The sequence below is a fragment of the Puma concolor genome, chromosome B1 (assembly GCF_028749965.1).
Source record: "Puma concolor isolate L17-30 chromosome B1, mPumCon1.1.hap2, whole genome shotgun sequence".
In the NCBI taxonomy this organism is placed as follows: domain Eukaryota; kingdom Metazoa; phylum Chordata; class Mammalia; order Carnivora; family Felidae; genus Puma; species Puma concolor.
This window is the reverse complement of record NC_141670.1, coordinates 80202866-80220772: the sequence shown is the minus strand read 5'-3', so window position 1 is coordinate 80220772 and position 17907 is coordinate 80202866. Positions and strand designations below refer to the sequence as shown.

Here is a 17907-nt window from a genome sequence, read left to right as displayed (position 1 = left end):
TCTCTCTCCCTCTCTCTCTCAAAAATAAAGTAAACTTAAAAAAAGTGACACCAACACCTACTCTCCAGGCTGATGATAAGGAGTAAATGAAGTAATATTTGTAAGTCAGTTAACAAAGAGTAGGCACTCAGTAAAGGCATTCCCATCCAGTGGGCCCCTCACCATCTTCCCCCAATAGAGGAATGTTGCTAACTTTTGTAACTTGAAAACTAAAGACTGGTTGAGATTTATGTGCAGTGATACGAGAAAGAGAAAACATTATCCTTTGCATAAAACATCTTTGTGCTTCTTTAAGGGACTGTACTAAATATAGCGAACTATCTCATGATTTCATATTATGTTTGAAAAGGCAGAAGATGTCTATGGAGGTATAAACTATATGGGAGAATAAATACATTTAGAATATACTAAATAAACATGATACATTTGTGATTCTTAAATGGAATGGAGTTTGGTGTGGTCAAATTTTTAAACAATAAAAATTTTGCCTCATGAATTCTAATAACACCAGAAAAAAGTCAACAGAAAGAAAAATGATTTATTCTAAAATAAAGTATTGGGGCACCTGGGTGGCTTAGTCGGCTGAATGTGTGACTTCAGCTTAGGGCATGATCTTGTGGTTTGTGAGTTTGAGCCCCACATTGTGGTCGCTGCTGTCAGCTAAGAGCCCGCTTCATATCCTCTGTCTCCTTGTCTCCCTGCCCCTCCCCTGCTTGCTTGCTTTATCAAAAAAATAAACAAACATTAAAAATATGTATGTATGTATTTAAAATAAAGTTTTAACGTAACTACAATACTTAGCACTTAATGAGAGAAAAGCATGCTTTTTACCCAGGGAGAAATATCATATTGGCTGTGCAAATGAACCCAAGTTTAATCTGCTGTTATAAACATTTTAAGCTAAAATGAAATTAGGTATTATGAAATATTAAAAAAATTGATAGATTAAGTTTTTTACTTTCTAGAGAGCCTCCTGCCATGACCATATGAAACATGGTCTTCAAAGTATATTTTGACTTAGTGATTTGGATCAAATACCGCAGGAAACAGCTCCAGAGGGGAAAAATATAACTTATGCCAGTGTTTGTACATATTATATAAATAATCTATATAGGGGCGCCTGGGTGGCGCAGTCGGTTAAGCGTCCGACTTCAGCCAGGTCACGATCTCGCGGTCCGTGGGTTCGAGCCCCGCGTCGGGCTCTGGGCTGATGGCTCAGAGCCTGGAGCCTGTTTCCGATTCTGTGTCTCCCTCTCTCTCTGCCCCTCCCCCATTCATGCTGTGTCTCTCTCTGTCCCAAAAATAAATAAAAAACGTTGAAAAAAAATTAAAAAAAAATAAATCATCTATATAAAATGGTATAATGTATAAGTAAATATACACATATAAACACATATGTATATATACACATAAATGGAACCAATGTACACGCCCCTATTGAGAACTGACAAAGCAAACGTTAGTAAAATGGAATAATAAAGTTATTAAAAATGGTAATAAACCCACACACTATTAACATCTGGAAGTAGGTGCATGAGATACAAAAGAAAAATCCTATTGTGGTCCCTGTTTTAGGGATATAGTGACGCACAAGACTGTCAGTTACTGCTTCAGGGACACGACGTGATATTGTACAGTGGGAAAATAGATAATCCTGAGTGAGTTCTGACTATATAAGATCGTTTCAGATAATAAGTTCTACGAGGAGAATAAAGCAGCATTAGAATAGAGAGGGATTAAGCACCACGGGTGACCTTGTTTTGGAGAGAATGGTAGGGAGGATGGCTCCATCAGAGACAGATGGACTGAGCCATCAGGGTTGAGAACCAGCCTGGTGAGGGTGGGGGTAGGGGAAGAGTGTTTCAGGTGAGCGAGTAGCAATTTTAAGGGTGTCAGACTGGAGTGAGTTTGGCATGTGTGACCCAGAGCACGCCAGTGTGGTTAAGCCTTGGAGAATAATTATATGTTTGCCTGGATGACGATGGAAAAAAGTTACTTTGGAATGGACTAAATTGCTAGGTTTTACTCTTTTATGGTTTTAAAGATTTTATTTTTAATTGTGAAATTATGGCAAAAGTGAAACAAACGTACATTTTAAGTAAGAATGTTAAAGCAAGTATCTGTAGACTCACCCCTAGGTTATGAGCTAAAATCCCTTCAATCCCTTCGTCCCTTTGCATTGCTCTCCTTTGCCTCCAGTGGTAAACATTGTGTGACTTTTGAGATAATGATTCCCTTGCTTTTCTATAATTTTGTGACCTATATATGCAACCCAGAATATAGTTTAGTGTAGCTTATTTTGAACTTTCTATGAGAGAATCATACTGTGTGCATTTTTTCTGTGTGACTTGCTTCTTTCTGTCCAAGTTGTGAGATTCATGTGTGTTGACTTGTGAATTGATAGTTATTTTTACTCTATGGTGTATGAATGTAATATAATTTTCAGTTCTGTTGTTACTTGGTACTTGTTTTTTCCAGTTTTTGCTATTATTATGATCATTCTGTTATGGGTTTTCTAGTATATGTCTACAAGTGCACATGTGTAAGAGTTTTTCTTGGGAATTTACCTAGAAGGACAATTTTGGGGTTGTAGGGTATCATCAAGTTTACTAGAAAATGCCAAAGTACTTAAAGAGTAAGTGTACCAATTTTTACTCTTAGCTAGCAGTATGTGAGGATTTGTGTTGCTCCAAACACAGAATTACACCAACACCTGGACTTACCAGACTAATTTTTGCCAGTCTGGTAAGTGTATTGGGGTATGTTGAGCTTTTCATTTTCATTACCACTAATGAGTCTGAGCACCCTTTTCATGTGGTTATAGGCCATTTAGATTTCCTTCAGTTCCTTTTGTGAAGGGCCTGTTGAAGTGTTTTGTTCAGTTTTTTTTTTTAATTAGAATTTCTGCCTTCATTGATTTATAGCTGTTACTTACATCTCCTGGGTGTGTGCTTATCTTCACTTTTTTAATGTCTTAAGCATTTTTCAAGTTTAACACAGTCAAATTTTACTAACCTTTCTGTATTAATTATCTGTTGCCTTGTAACAAATCATCCCCAAACGTAGTGGCTTAAACAGCAGCCATTTATTTATTTTAGTCTGGACTCAAGTTCATCTGGATTACCTCCTTCATAAAAGGCAGGAAAGCTTTGCTTCTGCAGGTTGGCTGCCTGCATGGGGCAGTAAGTTGGGGGAGGGCGGGGGGGGGTGGGGACACTGGGCCACTAGTCTTTCACCAACTAGCAGGCTAGCTTGGGCTTGTTCACACAGAAGCCAGAGGGTTCTAAGAGAGTCGAGTAGAGGTATACAAAATTTCATGAGATGGAGGTTCTCAATTGGCACAGTGTTACTTTCACCACATCCTGCTGGCTCTAAGGCCAGCCTACATTCAAGGTGTGGGAAGAGAGACTCTACCTATTGCTGGAGGAGCTGCAGAGTCCACATTGAAAAGAGAGGTGCCTACAGGGACAGGTGGAGAATTGTCACCATGCTTGCAGTCGATCACATTTTACATTATGGTGTGTGCTTTTGTTCCATATGCTAAGGGTAAGAAGTTATAATCTTGTATCATCCTCTAAAGGTGTTGTGGTTTTTACCTTTTGCATTTCGGTCTTTCAGTTTTTTATTTTAAAGAGAAAAAGGATTTGAGAAAAGCGAACTAAACATGAATTAGATAGAGGAAGAATGACATTTGAAAAGCCGCGATAGCGAGAGATGTTGATAATGATGGAGGCTATGCACGTGTGGGGGCAAGGTGTCTCTGTACCTTCTGCCCAGTTTTGCTGGGAATCTAAAATTTATCTAAAAAATATAGTCTGTTAAGAAAATTAAGCAAAACCAAACCATGACAGTAGCTGAAAGAGCTGGGGAGCATTGTCAGAAAGTTTGGGAAGTGAGAGAAAGCAGCTTGTCCAGGAGGGTATTGGGGAGCTTTGTACTTAATGATTTGAGGTAAAGAGTTGGTAAAAGAAAAAAAAATCAGGTAGCATTTTATAATGTAAAAATAAGAATCTTTTGCTTTTATTCCTTGTTTAGTCAATGACTAAAAGAGAAAATTGCTTCTATCTCATTAAAAACAGTCCTCAGTTTTGACATTCTTGGCTTCTCTTTCTTGTCTACATTTATCTTCTGTGTGAGTACTCTGGCCAGCAGTTATAGATTGTGTTTTATTTTTTTCAACTTCTTAATCTGCTTGACATGAAACTTTAACACAGTCTGTCGATATTCACGGTGTGGGAGTCAGGGAACAGCTTCTTAAAAGGTGCTTTAGACCGGTGGCAGGATTGTATCCAGGCCAGGGCATGGCTTTGTGCAAATAGCTCTGGAATAGAATCAAGCCTTTGCTGTTGTAGTAGCTGTGCAACTGTGTAAATTGTTTAACATCTCTGAGCTTTAGCACCCCACTGTAAAATGAAGATAATCTTTATTTTATATAAGAGTATTGAATGAGATATACACAGCATGTGCTATGGCCCATAAAATAAATGTTACCCTATTTTAGAAGTAGAATTTTCCATCATTTTCTTATTTTTTCTATCTTTGTATATACTTCCCTTTATTTAATTTTTTTAATTGGGGAATAACTGGATTAGTATCAACATAGTGATTCGGTATTTATATACATTATGAAATGGTCACTACAATACACCTAGTTACTAGCTGTCACCATACAAAATTACTACAATGTTATTGACTACATTGCCTGTGCTGTACTTTACACTCCTGTGTCTTACTTATTTCATCATTGGAAGATTGTACTTCTTAATTCCCTTCATCTGTTTCATCCTTCTCCCAACCCCCTTCCCTTGGGCTATCATCACTTTATTCTCTGTATCTGTGAGTCTGTTTCTGTTTTGCTTTTTGTTTGGTTTGTTTTTTAGATTCCACATGTAAATGAAATCATATGGTATTTGTCTTCCTCTGTCTGACTTATTTCATGTTACATAATGCCCTCTAGATTTCTCCATGTTGTCACAAGTGGCAAGATTTCCTTCCTTTTTTATGGCTGGGTAATATTTCATTGTGTATACATACCACATTTTCTTGATCTGTTCTTCTACCAATGGGCATTTAGGTTGCTTCCGTATCTTGGCTATCGTAAATGATACTGCAATGTAGTTTTCTACTATTTTCTATTAATCTCCAATAAAAAAAGATAAGAATGTGTAGGTCTTTGCAGAATGAATTCTTTCCATCATTTAAGCTTGGCCTTCAGCTACCTCCTGATGCTGTTTGCTATGAAAACTCTTTGATACTTCTGTGCTTCTCTGGCTGGAGTTTGCCAGTCAGTTAAGGGCATCTGGCCGGCTGACTTTGAGCTTTGATATTTTTATATTTGAAACCGTGGCATTCAGCCAGTTCTCCTTCAGCGCTGGGAGATACCATCAGGTGTATGTATTCCTAATCATAGCCTGAACTTTTGAATCGGGCAAGTTCTGACCTGAGTGAGCAGATAAAGAGAAAGAGCTTTGGGGAACAATGTGAAGCAGTTATATCTCTGAGGAAGAAGAGGGTGGGGGAGGGAGTAAACATGTCTCTAGCACCTGTTCTGTGCCAGAGTGTAGAAGGGAAGACAGAAACATCCCAGAGCATGCCAGGTTGAGGGTGATGGGCCCCTTGGCAAAGGAGTTGGGTTGTGCCTCCTCTTGGGTTGGGTGAAGAGCCCGACAGCTCTAGTGACCTTAGGATGATTACATTTCTTCTAAGCCTGGACTGAAAACAAGGCCCCAGGTAATCATTAAATCTTTCTTCCTAGGTCTTTCAGCAGCCCAGCGGAAGTTTGCACATTCACTCCGAGACTTTAAATTTGAGTTCATCGGTGACGCAGAGACAGATGATGAACGCTGCATAGGTATGTAACAGTGAGGTTTTGGTTTATTCTCCTTTGCTTTGGCTACCAAATAATCGTAACTTTGTCTTTATAGATGCTTCCTTACGTGAATTTTCTAATTTTTTGAAGAATCTGGAAGAACAGAGAGAAATTATGGTGAGTTGCGGGATGTGAATTAATAAATTGAACTTCAGGGGCGCCTGGGTGGCGCAGTCGGTTAAGCGTCCGACTTCAGCCAGGTCACGATCTCGCGGTCCGTGAGTTCGAGCCCCGCGTCGGGCTCTGGGCTGATGGCTCAGAGCCTGGAGCCTGTTTCCGATTCTGTGTCTCCCTCTCTCTCTGCCCCTCCCCCGTTCATGCTCTGTCTCTCTCTGTCCCAAAAATAAATAAACGTTGAAAAAAAAAAAAAATTTAAAATAAATTGAACTTCAAGCAGAGAAAATCTGGGTCTAGAAGCTGGTTCTGGTAGAAGTTTTGATGCATTTATCTGCGGATGAAGTAACACTTAGCAGTGGAGAGCCCTGGATGAGGTTTCAGGAGCCTGGATTTCTAGTTCCACAGTGGTGCTGACTGTGGTGAGATCTTAGACAAGTTGCTGGACCTCTAGACCAAGGCCCGGTTTCTTTATCCATAAAGTAGTGGGTTGGACTATAGCAGTGCTTTCTAGATTTTTGTTAGCAGTGGAGCACTTTCATTTAAATTGAGTCTCAGGCAGAACATTGATGTAACTAGAAGATCAAGGCAGAAAAGCTTATGTAGAGGCAGAGGGACAGCAGAGCAATGTTAGAGTCTGAATCATATTTTTATAGATTTTTAGGCTGTGTGGAGGGAGAGAATTTGGGCCAGGAAGTCCTTAGAATCCCTCTTTGCCTTGAGGTTCATGATCACAACAGTAAGAATAATAAGTACTTTCCATTGGGTGCTCTCCACATGCTTGATGCTATATGCTGAGTGCGTTGAGTGGATGATTTTATTTAACAAAATGCTCAGCAATGGATTTTGAGGGTATTGAGTAATAGTTTCTCACTTTTCTTAAAAGCTTCTTTCCTAATGTTTGTGATTCATTCATTCAATAAAGATTTATAGGAGAATTGCTCCCAGATTATTATATATTATCTATTCTCACCAGATTTTATAGGCGTTAAAAAAAATGACAAACTGGCTTTTTTTGTATCCTTGAGAATGAGTCCTACCTAGAATTATGTTAAAGTATAAGTGTACCAGTGGGTTCAGAAGTGCTTATAATAATAATATTGAACATGATGACTAAGATAGCCTTTAGTGTGTGTCTGGTACAGGGATATCAACCCCATGATCAACCTATGATAGAGACTCTTTTATTGTTCCCTATTTTACACTTGAAATTGAGCCATAGTACCTTGCCCAAGATCACATGGTAGCTGAGAGGTAGAGCCAGAACCAGGCACTCTGAATCACCCACCATTTTGGTCAGCTTCCTAGATGTTACTGTAATTAATCTCTTTGGTGGTGGCGGTGGTGGGATTTCTGTCTAGTGTAGTTGCAGTAGGCAAAGAAGTAGTGGGAGGACACTGATTTTGATTTAAAAGTGACAGTGACATATGGCTTCTAAAAACCCCAATATAATTTGCATTGTACCCTATATCCTGAGATGATTTGTTTATATTGTGAATACTGTAGAGGGCATGTGAAGGTACTGTGGTCCTGTTAGGTTTTTCTGGCACAGACTGACATCTTCAGCCATTATTTGTGTGATCCCAAGTCACTAATTTTTCAGCCATTTAAGAAAGTCTAAATGTGATAGTGGGTAAAAATAATGCTATCACCTTTGTACTACATTTGGGTGTGTGGGTAGTGATGGAAGTGTGTGTACTCAGTTTATGTATTTAATAGTATCAACTTTTTTGTTCCCAGCCCTCTTTGGTATTTAGTTGTATTTCTCCTGGGATCCTGAGCTTTCAGCAAATATACATTTGATCTCTGAGTGTTTCAATTACTGTTTAGAATATGAGCACACAAAGGAAAACCAAGCAAGCTTCCTCATGGAAGTTGCATTCTAGGAAGGGAAGGTGATAAATAAACATGTACTATAGGTCAGGTAGCATAAGTCCTACAAAATCAAATAAAGAGGGGTCTCTGGCGGCTCAGTTAAGCGTCCGACTTAAGCTCAGGTCATGATCTTGTGGGTTGTGAGTTCGAGCCCTGCTTCAGGCTCTCTGTTGTCATCTTAGGGCCCGCTTGGGATTCTCTCTCTGTCCCTCTCTCTCTGCCCCTCCCCAACTTGTGCGTTCTTGCTCTCTCTCAAAATAAATGAATAAACCTAAAAAAAAAAAAAAAACCCAAAACAAAAAAAAATCAAAGTGAAGGAAAGTTAGTAGCCAAAGAGTCAGAGAGTAGGGCAGGGTACTCCTATATGTAGGGTGGTGAGGAGAGGCTTGTATAGCTGAGAACTATGTGAGGCATCCTGACATTTAGGGGAAGAGTGTTAGGTGGACCCGTGCTGGATTTTATCACCACCAAAATACTGTGTGACTACTTCCTGTCTTGATGTCCTATTTCTGTTTTGTGTTCTTTGAGATGCACTGACTAGGTCAAAAAACTGGAATGTGGTCTTAGCTCCAGGCTGTCAGATGCAGATAGTGTGGTTCTCAGGGCTATTAATAGCTGGCATCTTGGTGTAATCTTCAGCTGTGTTGGGGGTTGATAGGGTCTTTTAGATAGGATGGGGATGATGGGGCTGGGTTTCTGGTATAGGGTAGAAGTAGAAATAGGATGTTGTCTGTATAAGGCTGGAACCTCAGGGAGGAATGGGACAGTATGTTATAACACATTTGTGGGAACAGCGACTCCTGCATAGCAGGAAACTATTCAAAGCCAGAAGGCAGTTTGGTGGCGGGGGGTAGGGAGCAGCTATGACCAACCATAGAATTAAAAGGACACCTCGTGCTTTTTTTTTTTTCTTTTTTTTTTTTTAAAGCTTTTTAGCTTGGAAAAGTTTGAGCATGTACAAAAAGAGAGAAAAATATGATTTAAAAAAATTTTTTTTAACATTTATTTATTTTTGAGACAGAGAGAGAGCATGAACAGGGGAGGGTCAGAGAAAGAGGGAGACACAGAATCTGAAACAGGCTTCAGGCTCTGAACCGTCAGCACAGAGCCCGACACAGGGCTCGAACCCACGGACTGCGAGATCATGACCTGAGCCGAAGTCGGATGCTTAACTGACTGAGCCACCCAGGCGCCCCGAGAGAAATATAATTAAACGACATGTACTCAGTATCCAGCTTCAGTAACCATTGCCACACAGCCAATCTTGTTTCTCCTATACTTCTCCCCACTCCCGTGCCCCCACAATTTGATAGAAAGCCCATTATATTGTTTCATGCATAAATATCCTACTACAGAGCTCTAAAAGGTTAACTCTCTTCCTGATCCACAGTGTCCTTCACACACCTAAAGACAAGCAAATCGTCATTCTTAATATTACAAGGAATTAGGCTGTATTCAAAATTCTCTGATACTCATTTAAAGTCTGCCCTCCCCCACAGCAGTTGGTTTGATTGAATCTGGATCCAAACACATTGCATTTGATAGATAAGTTTCTAAGTCTCTTTTAATCTGTAGGTTTTTCTTCCTTTTTTCCCTTACTAAGAATTTCTGATACTTTTCTATTAGCCTTAAAAGACCTTTAAAATAGTACTACTTCCTGAGTTATCAATGAGTTATAATAACAAAATTAATAATAAAAATGAAAATGTTTAGTATTTAACCCATATTGGTGTTCTTTGGGTCTTTCTGTCTAATCTCCATCATCAGGGGTCTCACTTTTTTGTAACCATGAAAATTGCATGGAATCACAGCTACCTTTTTTAGAATTTTTTAATTAATTAATTATTTATATTTTAGTGTTTATTTTTGAGAGAGAGAGAGAGAGAGAGAGAGCGCGCGCGAGCAGGGGAGGGGCAGAGACAGAGGGAAACACAGAATCTGAAGCAGTCTCCAGGCTCTGAGCTGTCAGCACAGACCCCGATGTGGGGTCAAACCCACAAACCGTGAGATCATGACCTGAGCTGAAGTCGCATGCTCAACCGACTGAGCCACCCAGGCGCCCCTAGCTACCTTTGTTTTAAATAACTTTGAACGCTTAGTAAAAAAAACTTTGATGCCTTACTAGACACTAGCCTTAAACTTTTGAATAAGAAAAGATACCTCCCCTAGGAAGTGCTCAGTATGGCCTTGGAGAATAACTGGTAAAAAATGAATTACAATATATTCTACTGGGGCACATGGTGGCTCAGTCAGTTAAGCATCTGACTCTTGATTTCTGCTCAGCTCATAATCTCATGGTTTGCGAGTTCAAGCCTCAAGTGAGGCTCTGTGCTGACAGCATGAAGCCTGCTTGGGATTCTCTCTGCCCCTCTCTCTGCCCCTCTCCCACTTGTGTGCATCCCCCCCCCCCAAAATAAATAAACTTACAAAAAGTCTATTCTCCTGTGATAACACAAAGTTAGGTGGGGTTTCATGGAGTAGGAAGAGGTTAAGTCTGCTTATCAGGAAGGACTTTGTGGAAGAAGTTGTGTTTGAGCTGGAGTTTGTGGAGCAGAGACACAAAGGAGGACCTTTGTGTGGTTTAACAAGTTCATACCTCTCCAACACGTGACATACAGATGAGGAAAGTCTTTAAGTAGCTGAAATAGAAGCCAGTGCATTCTGGGAAATTTTTAAAAACTCTTGTTTCACTTATAATTATTACACATCAGCAGCAAAAAGCTACATATTAAGAAAAAGGAATGCAAAATCACAACTCTAACATAGAGGTTGAAATATTCTAAACTTGGTTCTAAGAATTTAACAAAATCTTAGTGGTCGCTTAATCTTTAAAAACAGTTAGTGTTGGGACACCTTTGTGGCTCAGTTGGTTAAGCATCTGACACTTGATTCCGGCTCAGGTCATGATCTCATGCTTTGTGAGTTTGAGCCCTGTGTCGGGCTCTGTGCTGACAGCTCAGAGCCTGAAGCCTGCTTCAGATTTTGTGTCTCCCTCTCTCTCTGCCCCTCCCCCCACTCGTGCTCTGTCTCTCTCTCTCAAAAATAAATATTCAAAAAAAAAAAAAACCCAAAAAACCAAAAACAATGAGTGTTTTCTGAAGTCCTAAATTAAATGTTGCACTGTAATAATTAGATGTTCATAATTAAGACTGAGTCATTAAAATGTGAAAAAATATTTTGATCTGTGTTTTAGAAGGCAAGGACCAGGGTAAAAAAATTTTTTTTAAAAGCTTTTTTTTTTTTTTTTAATAAATGTTTAAATAAATGTTAAAATAGGATGTTGGGTTTTAGGAATAAAGTCATCAGACTGGAAGCTCAACAATAAGGAACAAGTTCTTTGTTGGTTGTGAGCCATCAGGAATATGTATACACACATGACTAATCTGTATACCTCAATAGGCTTAGATATAAATAGTTCAACAAATACTGTGTGTGCCCATACACTGTGCCAAGTGCTATAAAGATAAAGGCATAGTTCCTCCCTTTGCGTAGTTAGCCGTCCATTGGGAGAGATTACACAAAGCATGCTTTGTGGTAACAGAGTTATTGGGGAATTCAGGGAAGGCGTAGTAGAGATGTCCTTTCAGACCTCAGTTGACAGATGAGTAGGGGTTATCCAAGTAAGGAAAGATAGAAGTGAAGCACTAGTTTCTTCCGGGCAGACAGAATTTGGGGAAGAAGGAGGTATCTGTTTGTGTTATTTCCCACCAGTGTCTAGCTACATAGCTATTAAAGCCAGTTGTTGGGGAGGGAACTGGAAAGAAGGCTGGTCAGGAAGGCAGAGTGTCTCCCCCCAGCCCCTGCATGAAATTTCTGTGAATGAATGTGTCATGCCCTTTACAAGGCCAATATTGACTTTTTTGGAATAGTGTTTTCAAGTGAATACTTTTTATTGATCATTTTGCCAGCCTTGACTGTGAAATTGACCAACTCCAGTTGGGAGCTGAGTGCTGTTTGTGGCCAGAATTGCTGAGCTCACTTCTGTGCATGTTCTCTGAGGAAAGTACTGTGTGGTGTTTCACTGCCAGAATTCTGGAGATGTTCTCTCTGGCATGGCAGGACATGGCGTACTGATCTGAGGTGGGCAGCTGTCCAAGAATTTAAGGGCTTTTAAAATAGTGCTGCAGCGTTTATGATGTTCTTTTAAAAACCCTTCATATTGGATTTACCTCTCTATATGCTTCTTTTATCATAACTTTTTCTTTTTTTTTTTGTCCTTTTCCTGAACACGACTGCTCAGTTTCTCAGGATTTTGGGAAATCAGGGCAGTTGCGTGAGGCCCAGAGGTTGAGGAAAGCTTCAGGGAAGAGGGGATGCCTTGAGAGAGAAGGCAGAGCTTGCCAGATGGTGCACAAAAGGTACCTCCCTTTCATCCAGAGAGGGCTGGGTGCTGACTGGGCTGCCAAACAGTGAAGAGACATCTTGTCCACCAGCTGCATCCTTTCCCTACTTGAGCAAGATGACCCTGTTCTGTTCAGAATTTTACTGTTACTTAATTTGTGTTTAGCATTACTTATGACTTCCTGAAATGTGATGAGTACCTAAGGTATTCAAACCACTGGGAAGATTGTGCCTTTATAAAGTTTCATCTGACTATAAAAATATTTTATATGGCATATCAAACCTATTTTATTTTTTTTATTTTTTTATTTTTTTTCAACGTTTATTTATTTTTGGGACAGAGAGAGACAGAGCATGAACGGGGGAGGGGCAGAGAGAGAGGGAGACACAGAATCGGAAACAGGCTCCAGGCTCTGAGCCATCAGCCCAGAGCCTGACGCGGGGCTCGAACTCACGGACCGCGAGATCGTGACCTGGCTGAAGTCGGACGCTTAACCGACTGCGTCACCCAGGCGCCCCTCAAACCTATTTTAATCAATTATTTTAGACTCTGTAGGCTTTTGAGAACTCCTCCCCCTCCCGCTCCCCCTCCTGCTTTTACTCCTCCTCCCCCTGCCCTTCTCCTCCCCCTCCTCCTCTGCCTCTTCCCCCTCCTCCTCCTCCCCCTCCTCTCCCTCCTCCTCCTGCTACCCCCCTCCTCCTCCTTTTCCTTCCTCCTCCCCCTTTTCCTTCCTCCTCCCCCTTTTCCTTCCTCCTCCCCCTTTTCCTTCCTCCTCCTCCCCCTTTTCCTTCCTCCTCCTCCCCCTTTTCCTTCCTCCTCCTCCCCCTTTTCCTTCCTCCTCCTCCCCCTTTTCCTTCCTCCTCCTCCCCCTTTTCCTTCCTCCTCCTCCCCCTTTTCCTTCCTCCTCCTCCCCCTTTTCCTTCCTCCTCCTCCCCCTTTTCCTTCCTCCTCCTCCCCCTTTTCCTTCCTCCTCCTCCCCCTTTTCCTTCCTCCTTCTCCCCCTTTTCCTTCCTCCTCCCCATGTTTTTCTCCACCATAGATTTCACTTGTGTGAAAACACCAGGATAGGGAACACTTGCTAGGTGATTTGCCCTGAGCTTATGCCCCAATAAAGAAGGCACTGGGCTTCTCAGTACCAAAGGCTTTTGTCAATAGCTTAGGTGGTTCCAGGCAAGACACAATGGATGTTTCCTCAGTGCTTGCCAATTTGCATCACTCCTTCATTGGTCTTTCATTGTGTCAAGTATCTTAAGTGATTTCTAGCTCTTTTGGGGTTTTTGATACTGATTTTTGCTCTAAAACTTTGTTTTTTTTCTTTCAAAAGTATTTCCTGATACTCTTAAAATGACGTGTGTTGGTTAAAATGAACTAAATATCTTTTACCTTTTGGGAGAAATTTTCATGCTATTTTTGTCTTAAGTACCAGAGGACGGTGGTTCCCAAAGCTAGGTCTCTGGTCCAGCAGCATCAGCATCACCTGGGACCATGCTAGATATGTTAACTCTCGGACCCCACCCTAAACCTACTGAATCAGAAACTCTGGGGTACAGCCCATCAGTCTGTGTTTTAATAACCCCTCCAGGTTATTGTGAAGCATGCTTAAATTGGAACCTCCTGACCTTGGAGCTAGAGATGTCTGAAAGTTGGAAACACTACAAATTGGTTTTTGATGACTTTCTGTTTACCAGGAGGTTAAAATAAAATAGACTTTAAAAACCTCAGCTTTTATATGCCGTTTCCAGAGGATTTTGAACTATATCTAGTGTTTTTTTTTTTTTTTTTTTTTTTAAATAGGTTTCTGCTGTTAGGAATTTTAGTGTTCGTGTTAGCATTACTTTGAGTTCTTGTAATGTGCTGGGCACCTAAGGCATTCCGTGCCACTGGAAAGACTGTGCCTTTAGTTTAATCTTACTGTAAATACTATATTTCATATGGTATATCAAACTGATTTTAACCAGTTCTTTTACAGTTAAAGTGACATTTGTGTGTGTGTGTGTGTGTGTGTGCGCGCGCGCATGCACGCACAGTTCTATTGGAAGGCATATTCAGGTGGGGAAAAAATCCGTCTTGAACTTTTGTGAGAACATTTCTCAGTTTAGTTTAAAAGTTGTCAGTGACCTAACTTTATAAAGAATTTTTCTCCTTGGAACTGACCCTTACAATTTGACAACACTGTTTTGTTCACATAAATCCGTTTTTTACCCTTGTAAACTCATTATTAATTCAATCAGATACAGATGTCATTGTGAAACGTGTTTCCTAGGAATATACTTTTTGAAAGTTGGACTTTTACTCAGAATCCTATAGAGGTTATAGTCAGAACTGACTCGAATAAATCAGAATTCTAAAATGAGTGAGGATGATTTAGGCAAGAGGATTGGGCTCCTTGGTGGACCCCATTACGTGGGAGGCCTTGCTCATGACTCAGTGCCCTTTCTTGGTGACTCATAGTCATCTGTGGTCTCAAAGCCTTGTCATCGTCAGATTCTACTTCCCTATTGAAACTTATGTTTCCTGTATTTCATATCTTGGGCTTTGTTCTTGTCCGCTTCTGAGGAATCCGCTTTTCTGATTAAACCCCTTATTACTGACACGAAAGAGCAGAGTAGACAAGGACTCCTCAACCCATCCCCAGCACACATCCATGCACACCAACAACAGACACCAGAATGTGACCAGCCCCCTCATTTCATTGTCTTATCTAGAGGAGTGGTTCCAATAGTGAGAATTAAGTTCAGCTGAGTCTGCAGTTGCATGAGGAAAATATTTTTGTCAGATCCAGTCATGAAGTACTCAAAGGTATGGCCTTGGCTCCTAAAACAAAGAGCTGAGAGAGAACTTAGGGAAACTTTTAACCCTTTTATTGACCAAAAAAAAAAAAAAAAAAAAACCAAACAAACAAAACAAATTGGAATTCAGTGAAGTAAAGTGATTTGATCCATGTCACTTTAGAACATAAGTTGGTGACAGTGATGAAAAGAGAATCTTTCTCCTATCTTCCTATCTCTTGGTATCCTAGCAACATTATTCTTTGCCTGTAGCTCCTTGTAAGATTACCAGCCTTCCTTCCACCTTTGAACATGGCGGGGAATGGAAATTTATCCTTCTATCTGCTGTCTGCCAGGCAGGAGTCTTGAAGAAATGTGAATTTTATTCTTTCTTTGTTTTTTGTTTTTTTGTTTTTTTTTGTTTTTTTTTTTAAGTTTATTTGTGGGAGAGACAGCGCAAGTGAGGGAAGGGCAGTGAGATAGGAGACAGAATCCATGCAGGCTCTACATCACAGTGCAGAGCCCAATGTGAGGCTTGAACCCACAAAGCCATGAGATCATGACCTGAGCCGAAACCAAGAGCTGGACTCTTAACCGAGTGAGCCACCCAGGTGCTCCTGTTGTTATTTCTCCTGGCTGTTTGGATAACTGTAGCTCAACATTTCAATCAATAAACCACTTGGTCACTTGAGGAAGAAATATGAATCCTGGTAACGGTTAGAAGACCTGCCATTAAGGCCTTCTGGTTAGGTCAAAGGAGTTCCAGCATCAGGAAATACCTAGAAAGTGGATGCTATCATCTTGGAAGAAAATTCTGGGTCCTATAGTGGAGTACCACTTCAAGAAATAAGGCATCCTCCACTATTCTTGATGGCACAAAGGAAAAAAGAACAATGTGTGGGCAAAACTAGATATCAGTGAGTGAGATGAAAAGTGATTCAGGAGAGCTGGACTCTGAAGAAGTTTTAGAAATATCTTAAATATATTTTGTTTTTTGTTTATGTATACACAAGAGGGATACAGGATAAAAATCTGTCAAAGAACTTTTTCAATAAATGTAAAAGTTTAAATGAAGGTTTCCATATTTTTTCCATAAGACCATATAGAAAAGTGGAGTGCCGTCTTCTTAGTGGCATGTTAGATTGAATGAAATACAGAACTTGAATGGTGGTGGGCATTACTAGAGGTCCAGGAGTAAACTAGTGGCCATGGCCATATAGTGGGAAGAACATGGACTTAGGAAGCAGTGGCAGATGGGCACCTCTCAGATCGCCCACTGCAGGGAGTGTAAGGACCATTGGGCCTAGCTGTTGCTATGTGTTCCATTACTGTGTTAGAGTGAAGGCCACACCTCCTACAGTCTGCCCCCAGCCAGGACCGAGACAGCGGGGGTACTAAAGCAGCTCATTGCTGGGGACTCTGGAGTCTTCTGACAGGCAGCCCCGATGGCCTTGCTGAACTTTCCTTCGAACTGCACTGCAGTCTAATGCATGTCTATCCAACCTTGAAGCCTTCCTCCCCTCCCTGTCTCCTTCCACTGGGATGAGATCTGCATCACTGTCTCCCTGATTACCACCCCCCCCCTTTTTCTCACAGACATTACCCCTAATAAATTTCTGGCATTTCTAATCTTGTGGCGGTGTCTGGTTCTTAAAGGACCTGGTGTAACACAGAAACGGACTGTTTTGAATGAAGATAATATGTACAGGAGACGCAGCATAGGTGTTCATAGTTACCATTGTTGCCATCAGCAGGGAATGTGGAATTCATATAGAAACTCTATTCTTTACGTTATCTAAATTTGTATGAGAATCCTACTGCTTCATAAAACAAGTATTTTTGAATGTTGGGAGCTGAGCAGTGTTTGTTTATTTATTTGAGAGAGAGCGCGTGTGCATGTGAGAGCAAGAACAAGCAGGGGAGGGGCAGAGAGAGGGAAGGAGAATCTAAAGCAAGTTCCACACAAACACAGAGCCCCGCATGGGGCTCGAACCCATGAACCATGATATGACCTGAGCCAAAGTTGGACACTCAACTGACTGAGCCACCCAGGTGCCCTAGGAGCTGGGCAGTGTTCTAGCACCCGAGAATGCTAGAGTTAGTGAGGGATTAGGCACTTATCAGGATGAGGTGCTCAGCTGCTGGCTGCTTAGTGGAGAATGAGAGCCTTTCTGTCTGACACCCTCCTTCTCTCAGCCACTCAAGTAGCCCAGGTACAGAAGGGCCGGAGATCAGTGTCTTTGCCTTTGGCCAAATGTATAGGTGTTCTTTTCTGAACAGATCCCCACCCATCTCTTTCTCTCTATTTCTATCAGGTTTTCTTTTCTTTTTTTAAGTTCAATTATTTACTTTGAGAGACGGAGAGAGAGTGTGTGTGCCCACAAGCAGGGGAGGGGCAGGGAGAAGGAGAGACAGAATCCAAGCAGGCTCCATGCCATCAGTGCAGAACGCGATGCTGGGCTTGAACCCGTGAACCGTGAGATCATGACCTGAGATCAAGAGTCGGAAGCTTAATTGACTGTACCACCCAGGCACCCCTCTCATGTTTTCTTGATTGAAAATTTATTGCCTGATTCATGAGGTTCCATTTCTAGCTATGCCACTGACTTGTACCATTCGCTTCAGAAATTACAATTTCTCTCATTTAAAGATAAAAAATATAATTTCAAATTCTCTCATGATACTTTTGCAGCTTTCTGTCAGGCTCCTATTTCACTTGCTTTTGTGGTGTCTAATTCCTTCTCACAATGTTCTGCCCAAGTATTTAGTAAAAAAAAAAAAAAAAAAAAAAGAAAAAAAGAAGCTAGATCTTTACTGTCCATCATGCACAGAGGGAAAGAAGATAAAGGTTAAATCTCTGCATGTCCTTATTAGGTTAACTCATTCCTAATATACCTAATCTTTGTTTGAAGATTCTTACTTTTTCCAAAGAATAATAC

At 40.8% G+C, this 17907-nt stretch overlaps 1 protein-coding gene across 3 annotated transcripts in view; it reads left to right on the top strand.

Moving 5' to 3' along the window:
* The window catches only part of ARHGAP10 (Rho GTPase activating protein 10), a 325239-nt gene that overhangs the window by 76191 nt on the left and 231141 nt on the right, over positions 1 to 17907 (top strand). For 2 of the 3 annotated variants that reach the window (XM_086704136.1, XM_086704135.1), the window contains exons 2-3: positions 5756 to 5851; positions 5925 to 5986. In XM_086704136.1, the coding sequence (XP_086560262.1) occupies positions 5756 to 5851; positions 5925 to 5986 (158 nt within the window). Of the gene's footprint in view, positions 1 to 2666; positions 2760 to 5755; positions 5852 to 5924; positions 5987 to 17907 lie in introns of those variants that run through there. The other variant, XM_086704137.1, reaches the window with a different exon arrangement.